The sequence below is a fragment of the Notechis scutatus genome, chromosome 5 (genome assembly GCF_049901735.1).
Source record: "Notechis scutatus isolate UNSWTSFEM ecotype Mainland chromosome 5, rNotScu1.2, whole genome shotgun sequence".
NCBI classification, from domain to species: domain Eukaryota; kingdom Metazoa; phylum Chordata; class Lepidosauria; order Squamata; family Elapidae; genus Notechis; species Notechis scutatus.
In genome coordinates, this window is record NC_142013.1 from 11,951,327 (window position 1) to 11,963,537 (window position 12,211).

A 12,211-nucleotide genomic window follows, 5' to 3' on the forward strand; every position below is an offset into this window, starting at 1 on the left:
TTGTGGGGCCTAGAATATAAATCACGATTTGTGGCTCAATGTATTGTGCAAAGGTAGCCAACTATGGTTTAATAAATCACATTCAAGCAAACTACGGCTTAACACTGTGGAAGAACATTGACTTCTCTGGTCAACACAATTGCAAGCTGCTAAGATTCAGGAACTCAAAAGCACCCTTAGCTTACTCATGTTCTCTGGAAAGTTACCTGGGCTGTTTAAAAAAAAAAAAAAAGTCTTGTGGCAGTGTGTGTGTGTTTGTGTGTGTGTGTGTGTATTCCATGAAAACTTCAATTTGACCAATTTCTTGTTGTTCTTGTGGCAACATAATAAAACAGTGCGCTCCAACTTAAAACCTAAAAAAAGGTACATAAAAACAAAAATATGTAACCTGGGTGTCAGGACAGAAAGCTACTCCTGAGAGTAGTAATTTAATTGTAAGTTTTGAAAATAGGCCAGTAGGGATAAAACTGTTCAGGAAATGCAGAGCTTGAAAACTGGTAATCTCCAAAACTGAGTCATTAAAAACAAAAACAAAAGAACCCTTCTTATCTCTCCAGCTGGACCAGATATCTCCACAGAGGTTGTAAAGGAGTATATTGGTAGCAATTACACAAAGGCATGAAAAACCAAAACAGATGAAATTTCCAGTAGAGAAGGATGACCACAGAGATAGCAGTGGAAAAATCTGGAAGGACGGAAGATTACACATACGTGTCATTTATACAAATTCCCCAACTGGTTCAACAAGTAAATGCAGTTACTAAACCAGTGATCAGGTACTGATCCTTAGTCATCACAATCTGTACGTTTAACATCGCATACTTAACAGAAACCAAACACTTCTAAAGACAGGTTCTGAAAGGAACACCTGATAATTGCAGAAATCAACACTGATAATTATTTGATCGAATATATGTGATTTCCAGTTCTGCCCTCTACCCGGTTTGCTATTACTCCTGGTGGTACTGAAGACTTGGGATGCTGACTTGTCTAGATAAGATATTCATTTCATGACTGTTCGAAGTTACAAAGGCATTGAAAACAGTGATTTATAACTGGTCCTTGCACTTATGACTGTTGCAGGATCCTCAAGTGATCTGATAAAAATTTGGGCACTTGGCAACTGGCCCAGTGGTTAGAGTGCAGTACTGCAAGCTACACCTACTGCAATTTGGCAGATTGAATCCTACTAGGCTCAAGTATGACTCAGCCTTCCATCCTTCCGAGGTGGGTAAAATGAGCACCCAAAATTGTTGGGGGCAATAGGCTGACTCTGTAAACCACTTTGAGAGGGCTATAATGCACTGTAAAGCGGTATATAAGTCTAAGTGCTATTACTGTTTAACAATAGTTGCAGTGTCCTGGGGTCGTGGGATCAACCCTTGTGGCCTAGATTCGCTTCAGTATTCTGTGATTCATTTGATAAGGGCAGTGATTTGCTTAACGATAATGGCAAAACAAGTTGTAAAATTGGGTGTGGCTCACTTAACAATGAGCAGGAGAAACTAATAGGAGAAACAAGATCCTTGCTTAGCAAAGGAAATTCTGGACCCGATTGTCATAAACCAAGAACTACCTGTACCATACTATTCTCCCATGCTGTTCAGCAGCTACGTAAAATATTTGAGGATTTTCATTCGGAGGCTTTGAGTGAGATGCTGTCATTATGCTGAATATCTTCTGGTCTTCTGGATTTTTTTAAAGCATCCAGCTCCAAAGCAGCTATCGGGATTCTCAAATGTTGCCTAAATGATATGATGAACTAGATGAGAGAGAACAAAATGAAGTGAAACACTGTTGGTCAATGTTTGTGAAGAAGCAATTGGCATGCATATCCGATTTATTTCTATTCTGTTGCTTTGGTCACATCAGCAGGTAGCAAACTAAGAACAGCAGTTTTCATAAAGCATCTGCACTCGTGATTATAAATCAGGATCTGCATGTTAATAACCCTTAGTTTAAAACTAGCTTATGATCTTGGCTTGTTTGGGAAGAATTAACCATTGCTGCTTTACTAACTTCATTCTGGAGTTATCTATGTTAACTATCTATGTGGTTTCTAAGGGTTGATGCTGACTTGAAGGCCTATATTAAATTGATTTTACTAACTGCATATTCATTATTTGTTGAAAAAGCGTTGAGAATTTTCCAGCTATTTTTCTCCTTTAAATTACAGGGGTGTTTATTATTACAGTGCTTTTCAAGTAAATAATTTATGCTTAATTTGTTAGTAATTAAAATTCAACCACGTAATTGTTCAGAAGCAAGCCAATACAAGGAAGTAGAACGAGTTTGCCAAAAATAAATCGTGTGAGACTAACTTCTTATCTTTCCATGACAGAATGCCTATTTTAGTAGACCAAGGGAATTCTGTGGATGTGTTATCTAATCTCATTAACGTATTTAACAAGGCCTTCTATGATACCATAGTGGACAAGACAGATAACTGTGGGTTTGAGGATGCTAAAGCCTCCTGGATTTGAATTCGCTGAACTGCAGCCAAAAGGAGCTGATAAAACGGTTATGCATTAATCTGGAGGGAAACACTGAGTGGATTTATCCTGATTCCTTCCTCAGTCCAATGCCATTTTGCATCTTAATAGATGACCTAGAGTAGGGCTTCTTGGCCTTGGCAACTTTAAGACATGTGGATTTCAATACCCAGAATTCCCCTGCCAATTTTTGAGGTATCGGTAATCTGCTGTCATTTTGCCCCTGAGGCAAGGGTCTTCAAACTTGACAGCTTTAAGTTAACAGTCATGTTAGCTCAGGAATTCTGGGAGTTGAAGTCCACAGGTCTTAAACTTGCCATGTTTGAAGATCCTTGCCCTCAAGGCTTCTCTTTTGCAAGTGAAAAATGTCCACTTCATTGAACAATGTAAGAAACTGGCTTCCGGATACTTTACAGCTGTCACTCTAGCTTCTCCGTATCTCATTTGAAGAACTAAACACAATATAGGTAGGTAGTCCTTGACTTACAACAGTTCATTTATCAAACGTTACAATGGCACTGAAAAAAGTGACTTATGACCGTTTTTCACACTTATGACAGTTGCAGCATCCCCATGGTCACATGAAACAAAAGTCAGATAACAATGGCAACAGCACTTAGACTTATATACCGCTTTATAGTGCTTTACAGCCCTCTCTAAGCGGTTTACAGAGTCAGCACATTGCAGATGCTTGGCAACTGACTCATATTTATGACGGTTGCAGTGTCCTGGGATCATGCAATCATTTTTTGCAACCTTCTGATTGTTCTGACCAAGGCTTCCTGAGCCCATAATTAAGCACACATTTAGTTAAAACAACTCTTGTTTTATTTCAACGCTGGGAATTATGTTCATTCCCAGCCTGCAATGAGTTCCAAACAGTCCCTCGAGATAAGCACCCACCTTTCTCTCCTTTGAATTGCTACCAACAACAAAAGTGCCAAATGAACTATAAAAAACCAAATGAAGTACAAAGTCCATACAGAGCTTCAAGGTTTAATCCAAACAGAGTGAACGACTACTTCCTGCAAAGGTTTCTCTACCTTTGCACCTCCTTTATACCATATGGGAGGGGCAATCACCTCCAAGCCTTACTCCTGAGTTGCCCTTTTTGTCTCAGCTGCTCTTGCCTTCTAGCAGCTCTGCGCACACGCGCACTGGGAACAGGCTCCCCTTGTTCATCTGCCTCACTGCTGCCCGACTCCGGAGGCTCCGGAGTCAGCACACCACTCGCAGATAGTCCTGGCCCCATCTCTACATCGGACGCAGGACCCTCATCTGAGTCCTTTCCAGACTCCCGGACTGGTCCTCGTTCTTCCCCACTGTCCGATTCCGCTGCCATCTGCGCAGGCTGCCGGAGAACCACAACACTGACAAGCCAAGTCAATGGGAAAGCCAGACTGACTTCACAACCATGTTACTAACAACTGCAGTTGTTCATTTAACAAGGTCATAAAAATGGGGGCAAAACTCCCTTAAAAAGGGTCTCACTTAGTGTAAGAAACTGATGGAGATAATGTTGTTTTTGCAAAGAAAGCCATTTTTAAGAGTTGTGGGTATATAAAAGTTCAGTAGGACATTGGGATATTAACAGTAAAAAGTTCAAGACTGGAAAACAGGAAAAAACAGTTATTCCGTTAAGTGAGTCAGTTTGGTCAAGCAGATTAGTTAACAGTTTTAACCACACAGTCTAATAATATAGTGGAGATATGAATGAATCGCTTGCCTCGACTTATGATGCTTATGCTGCAAGGATTGTAAGGAAACAAGAAATATAGGTTAAGAAATTGTTTTTAAAAAGGGACAAAAGGTAGTATGAAAAAAGGGGAACTGTGCAAAAGGTGGGGAAACAGATTAAGAATGGGGAAATTCATGGAGAAACAGGCGTTCCGATAAGATTGCAACCCTGTGGTTTTTGTCAAAGGGGGCTGCAGGGAGGGATTTGTGGTTTGGGCGGAAGGAATAAAAAGTTGGAGAAATGTATTCCTCGGTGTGTCCACCTATCAGCCACCCACTCTTGCAAGAATGTATTTTACATGCAATAAGCTGCCTGCTGCTTCACTTTATGACTCTGTCAAATTTCTGACTGTTGAGTCTGTTTCTCACGTTAGTAACAGAAATTTTGGGCTCAGCTGTGGCCATATGTCAAGGACTCCCTGTACTCTGTGAAAACGGGAGTAATCAGCACAGAGAAAATGGAACAATTATTTTGCACTGGGCTTCTGTGAGTGCAGCCCAAGATCACATTAAGATGCTGGATCAAGGGATCCTGCAGTTGGTTGGATCTCTAGTGTGAGGGCTTCAACAAATCCACCTTCATTCAAATCTAGCAGCACCTCAGAGAAAAGTAAATTGATTTATTAGGAGTGGCCATGTTGACCTAAGCTGGATGCAGCCAATACTAAATTACATCATACATTTCCCCCTTGACCCTGGTCTTTCCCCTACCCCCTGGATGTGATTTCTCCAATGGGACACATCCATCTCCAGGAGTCATCCATCATGCTCTCCAATAACCTTCTTATGCTCCGACAATTTTGGGCTACCGGAGTGATTAGGCATTTCAAGAATGCCTTGTTTTCCCCCACTCCCTTTTTCTGGCAACTAAAAAGACCAAAGGAGTAGAATAGAATTCTTTATTGGCCAAGTGTGATTGACACACAAGGAATTTGTCTTGGTGTAAATACTCTCAGTATACATAAAAGAAAAGATACACTCGTTAAGAATAAAAAATCATAATGTACAATACTTAACGATAGTCATAGGATACAATAAGCAATCAAATCATACTAGGAAACAGTCAATATAAATCGTAAGTATACAAGCGACAAAGTTACAGTCCTACAATCACAAGTGGGAGGGGATGGGTGATAAGGAGTGATGAGAAGATTAACAGTAATAGTAGTGCAGACTTAGTAAATAGTTGAACAGTGTTGAGGGAATTATTTGTTTAGCAGAGTGATGGCTTTCGGGGGAAAAATGTTCTTGTGTCTAGTTGTTCTGGTGTGCAGTGCTCTATAGCGCCGTTTTGAGGGAAGGAATTCAAACTGTTTATGTCCGGGATGTGAAGGGTCTGTAAATATTTTCACAGCCCTCTTTTTGACTCATGCAGTATACAGGTCCTCGATTGAAGGCAGGTAGGTAGCAATTGTTTTTTCTGCAGTCCTAATTATCCTCTGAAGTCTGTGTCTGTCCTGTTGGGTTGCAGAGCCAAACAGACAGTTATAGAGGTGCAGATGACAGACTCAATAATTCCTCTATAGAACTGTATCAGCAGCTCCTTGGGCTTTCTGAGTTAGCTGACAGCTAATGTTTCCAGATTCTTCTCACATGCACAATCCCAATGCTCTCAAACTACTTATATGTTTAATTCTATTTACTCAGGTATAGGAACTGTCACATTGTCATCACGGAACTTTATCCTGTTGGATATAGACCCAATGTGAGGTCATTCTGAATCCTGATCTCTACAGTGAAAGCCAATTCCTCTAGTCTGGTATAACTATGATAAGCATCTCTTCCACTCCCTATTCTAGATCAGGGTTTCCCAAACTTGGCCACTTGGAAGACAGAGAGGCCCTATTCTCTATTGAAAACAAGGACAGTAGTCCTCAACTTACAACAGTTCATTTAGTGACCATTCAAAGTCACAATGGCCCTGAAAAATGTGACTTATGACCGTTTTCACAGTTACCACCTTTGTAGCATCCACATGATCATGTGGCCGATATTCAGAGGTTTGGCAACTGATTCATATTTATGACGGTCGCAGTGTCCCAGGATTATGTGATCTCTTTTCGTGACCTTCTGGCAAACAAAGTCAATGGGGAAGTCAGGTTCACTGGACAACCAGACTCCTAACTTATCAACTGCAGTGATTCACTTAACAATGGTGACAAGATAAAACGGAGCAAAACTCACTTAAACAAATTGTCTCATTTAACAACAGAAATTTTGGGCTCAACAGTGGTCATAAGACGAGGACTACTGTACTTTGAAATGGAAAAAGAAAGGAGACACATGGTGAATAGTAGGAAGCAATGGCAAACAGTTTTTGCCTTGATGCCAAAAAATAAAAAACCCAGTTCATGAAGTTGCAAGGAATCCTGCTCAACTCAGCCTTTGCTTTTTAAAATACATACCCAGACAATGATTACTAAAGAAAGGGGATTTAGCACTATCAAAAAGCACTACATAGCTGGACTTTGTGGGTTGGCTACCAAGGAAAATACTTTTACTTTTCAGCTGCCTCTTTTACAAAATTTTCCATACCTCTGGGTGATGACATCTTTCCATTAAATGCTTGTATTTTTCCACTGAATCCTTCATGAGCCAATAAAATAAATAACCAGGGAAAAAAGCCACAGTTGCGGGAGGGAAGGGGCAGAGGAGTACCGCAAACTTGTTTCTAACGACACCACTCACACAATATTTTGCCTGTACACCGTCCTACAAAAACCTTTATTGGGGCACTCTCCCTCCTTTTCAAGAGATCACATTTTGCCCGTGTAAATACCCTTAATTTAGGATATGCTACAAGAAGAAGAAAAAACTAAGGAAGGGGGAGGAATATTAAGTCACTTCCTTCAATCTTTTCCGGGATTGTAAAAGATAGGAGAATCGATAGAGTTTAACAGACTAACAGAGTTGGAAAGGGCCTTGTAAGTCATCTAGTCCAACCCCACCACCCAAGCAGGAGACCTTATTATTTCTGACAGATAGCAGTCCAGTCCCTTCTTGAAAGCCTCCGGAATGAAGCTCTCACAACTTCCAAAGGCAAGCTGTTCCATAGGTTGATTGATCTCACGGTCAGAAAATTTCTCCTTTTTTCCAGGTTAAATCTCTCCTTGTTCCATCCATCTTGTTTCCATCCATTATTCCTGGTCTGGCCTTCGGGTGCTTTAGAAAATAGCTTGAGCCCTTCCTCTCTGTGGCAGCCCCTCAAATTAGTCCTTCTCTTTACTAGACTAGCCAGGCCAGTTCCTGTAACCGTTCTTCATATGTTTTAGGCTCCCGTCCACTCATCATCTTGGTTGCTCTTCTCCATTGCACGGAGAGCCTCGTCTGAAAGCGGTGCCCAAAGTTTTGCACCGGGCGCACTTTGCAAAGATAGATCTGCAAACCATCTTTGCAAGCCCGATTCGTCCCCCAGGATGCTTTTTTTTTTTTTTTTTTTTTGCAAACCCTGGGCTGCAATAACCTCACGGGGGAACCCCCAAACCCCCGATAAGGGAGTGAAAAATAAATTAAAAAAAAACAAATAAAGCTCTCCTCGTTTTTCTTCTGGACCCACCGACCGCTCCCCACCTCCACGTCCAGCGTCCCCCCACCCGCCCCCACTCGCGAGAATCCCTTTGCCAAGTACGGTACCTAATTCTTCTCTGGCCGGCGTCCCCATCGCGCCGTCTCTATGGTACCTTCCTCTTCTTTCCGCCAATGTGGAGCCCGAGCGCCAAAGGAACAACCGCGCCTGCGCAGCTCAAGGATGCCCGACACTTGCTGTTAGCTATACAGTACTGTACAGTGTCGCGTACTGTAACCCTCGCCTTCGATATCATAGATACGCTAAGTGCTAGAAGGGCAGAGGAGGTGGCTAATCATCCCATCTAGGGCCTTTTAGCAGGGGGAGGATCATGGGACTTCCAGCATATCTGGGAGCCTCAAGTTGGGGTGTGTCTTCTTTTGGGTGGAGGCTGTTAAATCGAGTCCACCGCTTGAGGGCAGCAGAGAGATAGAGAAATTTGTATTCTTCATAAAGGCAATTGTATTCTTCATACAGACAAAAAAAATACATTTTTAGGACAGAGATTCACACAAATTATAATTCAATTTGACTTGGGTGTATGCAGACCTAGCCATCTTAGTTTGTTATGGTTTTCCATTCTGTGCAATTTTATTCTTGTGTAAACTACAGTTCGGGGAATAATCGTTTGGTACAAAAAAGGTTAACCAACTTCTGAGTTTTCTCTTTGAGGAAAGATCTACAACTCACACGGCCAGTTTTCCCAGATAATTTAAACTTGCATCCGTATGTCAAAACATGGTTTCTCTTTCCTGCTTACAAACTAAAAAAGCACATTATCTACTTTCCTTTCTTCAGAATACAAGTAGAAAAAACAACAGTCCAGCTCAATTCTTGTCAACTTACAGGCTATGTTGAATGTCTTACAATACTGGCCTACACATTATTTATACACTGTCCATCCAAACAACAGACAAGATAATTAAAATATTGACTGTGCCAAAGTAAAACCCATAATATTAACATTCTTATGTGTAGAAGACTAGAGTGTCAGGGAAGAGTCTTATCACTGGAGTATTACTTTATTTAGCATTTAACCCTGAAATTCCTTAGCCTACCAAAGTTAAAAAAAAAAGGTGTAGATTAGCAACACACCAGTTATCGCCTCGGATATGAATACACCAGATTTCTGTAGCCAATGACCTCCAATTTCCAACTCTAGAATGAATGAGACTCTAGACAATGTGCAGAGAAGAGCAACAAAGATGATTAGGGGACTGGAGACTAAAACATATCAAGAACAGTTACAGGAACTGGGCATGGCTAGTCTAGTGAAGAGAAGGACCAGGGGAAACATGATAGCAGTCTTCCAATATCTATGGGGCTGCCACAGAGAGGAGGGGGGATGTCAAGCTATTTTCTAAAGCACCTGAAGGCCAGACAAGAAATAATGGATGGAAACTGAACAAGGAGAGATTCAGCCTAGAAATAAGAAGGAATTTTCTCACAATGAGAACAATCAACCCATGGAACAGAAGTTGCCTTCAGAAGTTGTGGGACCTTCATCACTGGAGGCTTTCAAGAAGAGATTGGACTGTCATTTGTCAGAAATGATGTAGGGTCTCCTGCTTGGGCAGGGGGTTGGACTAGATGACCTACAAGGTCCCTTCCAACCCTGTTAATCTGAACTCCCATAATGCCCCTCACATTTATTCCTCACTCCTGTAATCTGGGGCCAATAACACTGAGACAGCTATTTGTCCAGTATGGTTTAGGATCTCCTACTCCTACGGGCAGGAGGATGGACTAGAAGACCTCCAAGGCCCCTTCCAGCCCTATTATTCTATGTTCTATGTTCCTTACAAAGTTAACGAAAGGATTACAGTTAGATGTGTACACAACGCTGTGTTACCAATCAAACAAGAACGTTATGAAAAGCCAGTAGAACAGTTAAGTGTATAGCTAGAATATAAGAGGCTAAATATCAAAACTTCGCCCAGACCTGTATTTGTAGAAGGCATTTACTTAATTGTGGGAAGAGGTGAATTGTGGTTTAATCCAGCTCTACAGGTAATCCTCCACTTATGACCACAATTGAGCCAAAATTTTCCGTTGCAAAGCGAGACGGTTGTTAAGTGAGTTTTGCCCAATTTTGCAACCTTTCTTGCCACAGTGCTTAAGTGAATCACTGCAATTGTTAAGTTAGGAACGTGGTTGTTAGACGAATCCCCATTGACTTTGCTTGGTCAGAAGTTCACAAAAGGTGATGATCACATGGCCCCAGGACTGTGCAATCGTCATAAATACAAGACAGTTGCCAAGTGTGTGAATTTTGATCACATGACCCTGGGGAATGCTGCAATGGTTGTGTGAAAAACAGTCATAAGTCACTTTTTTCAGTGCCGTTGGAACTTCCAATGGTCCCTAAATGAATGTTTATAAATCGAGGGCTGCCTATATTTTCTAGATTCCCATGATACATTGAACTATAACTTAACTTTGTGGACTGGGTCCGTACAGACTGCTAGACTAAAACATAGCTGGGTTAGTTAGCCGGTAGCTCAGCGTAGTACTTAAATATAGTCGGCCAAGAACTTAATCCTTGGATAGCCATGGGCTGTTTCCATGGCTACCCTCCCACATAGCATGTTTGAGAGTAAAAGGTGGGTGGGAAAAAAGCCTTTATCTTCAAGAGGTTCGTGATGGTGTGCAATTAAAATGATAATTACACCTCATCCCACGTTTAGAATGCTGGGAAAATTCCTGTGCAATGCCCAGTTTTCTCACCTGATCAATGTTGGGTTCAACCCCAGCTGAAACAATAGCAATAGCACTTAGACTTATATACCGCTTCATAGTGCTTTGCAGCAGTGGTGGGATTCAAAAAATTTTTACTACCGTTTCTGTGGGTGTGGCTTGGTTGGCTTGGCTTGGTTTGGTGGGTGTGGCTTGGTGGGCATGGCAAGGGAAGGATACTGCAAAATCCCCATTCCCTCCCCACCCCACTAACCTGCTTTCCAGCTCCATTCTCCTGTGCAGGGCAATGAAAGAAGACCCAGCCAATCAGCTGGAACTCAGGAGGCGAAGAATAGATGGGGGGGCAGGGCCAGTCAGAGGTGGTATTGGCCGGTTCTCCGAACTACTCAACATTTCCACTACCGGTTCCCCAGAACTGGTCAGAACCTGCTGAATACCACCTCTGCTTTGCAGCCAGGGTTGGGCTGCTACGGGTTCGCAGGGGTTCAGGATAACTCCCAGCTAAGATTGTGTGCAGTTCGGAGAACCCCTAAATCCCACTCCCGGCTGGCCATACCCACCCTGTCCTCCCCAGGAGTCCCCACATGGCCCGTTTTGGATGCAGGTAAGTGCAGGGCGTGCACAGAGGCTTGGGGAGGGTGAAAAACGGGCCTCAGGAAGTCTGGAAATGGGCCCCTTTCTGGCTTCAAGAAAACCTCCAGAGCCTGAGGAGGCCATTTTCATCCTCCCAGAGGCTCGAGGAAAGCCTCCTGAGCCCTGGAGGGCAAAAATGCCCCCCCCACCATGGTGCAGGAGGCTGACTAGGCCACGCCCACCATGGCCACAGCCACCCAGCAAATGGGCAGAGAACCCTTTGCTAAAAATTTTGAAGCCCATCCCTGTTTGCAGCCCCCTCTAAGCATTTTACAGTCACCAAATTGCCTCCAACAATCTGGGTCCTCATTTTACTTGACCTCGGAAGGATGCAAGGCCGAGTCAACCTTAAGCCGGTCAGGATCGAACTGCTGACAGCCGGCAGTCAGCAGAATTAGCCCGGAATACTGCATTCTAACCGCTGCGCCACAACAGCTCATAAACGAGCCCTGAACATGTGCCTTTGTCACACTGGTGTGTGTGCAAATATGTGCCTGCCTGAAGCCACACGCCAAAAATCATTAATTGAATGAAGAACTCCTCGTTACTTATGGTAATACTCAACTTATGCCCACAATTGGGATCAGAATTTCTGTCGCTAAGCAAGGCGGTTGTTGAGTGAGCCACACCCGATTTTACAACCTTATTAAGAAAATACAGTGAAGTCAGGGATCTCTAACCCCAGACTGTGTCCCAGTACTGGAGCGCAGCGGCCACTTTGAAACTGGGCCACGTGATCAATGGGCAAGCATGTGTAAATCAAAAGGACCATGAGGCTGCTACAACAGTCATAAGAGTGAAAAACGATCACAAGTCACTTTTTTCAGTGCTGCTCAGTCACTAAATGAACTGTTGTAAGTTGAGGACTACCTGTGTAGCGATATCTAGGTTTGGAATGGGGAAACAAGGCGAAACAACAAAAAAAGAAACAGAATGACTGCAAAACTTTAGACATTAGAGTTTTCTGTATCCCTTTTCAGTCTAGTTCAGTTGGATCTAAAAATAAAGGAACAAAAGTGGATGAAAACAAGGTGGGGAAAAAGACAGGGAATTAAAGAAAGGCGAGTGAGTTTTACGCTAAAGAAGT

General features: G+C 42.5%; 2 protein-coding genes and 1 long non-coding RNA gene across 9 annotated transcripts in view; 2 read left to right on the forward strand and 1 right to left on the reverse strand.

Moving 5' to 3' along the window:
• SLC36A4 (solute carrier family 36 member 4) overlaps window positions 1-7,907 on the reverse strand; it is a 45,882-nt gene extending 37,975 nt beyond the window's left edge. For all 7 annotated transcript variants that reach the window (XM_026679927.2, XM_087966139.1, XM_087966142.1 and 4 more), the window contains exon 1: window positions 7,863-7,907. In XM_026679927.2, coding sequence (XP_026535712.1) covers window positions 7,863-7,890 — 28 coding nt within the window. In that variant the 5' untranslated portion in view covers window positions 7,891-7,907. The remainder of the gene's footprint in view (window positions 1-7,862) is intronic.
• The window catches only part of DEUP1 (deuterosome assembly protein 1), a 76,733-nt gene that overhangs the window by 662 nt on the left and 63,860 nt on the right, over window positions 1-12,211 (forward strand). The gene's annotated exons all lie outside the window — the stretch shown is intronic.
• On the forward strand, window positions 1,074-6,851 carry LOC148130362 (uncharacterized). The gene is made up of 2 exons (XR_015749714.1): window positions 1,074-1,227; window positions 5,877-6,851. It is a non-coding gene; the product is annotated as an uncharacterized LOC148130362 (long non-coding RNA).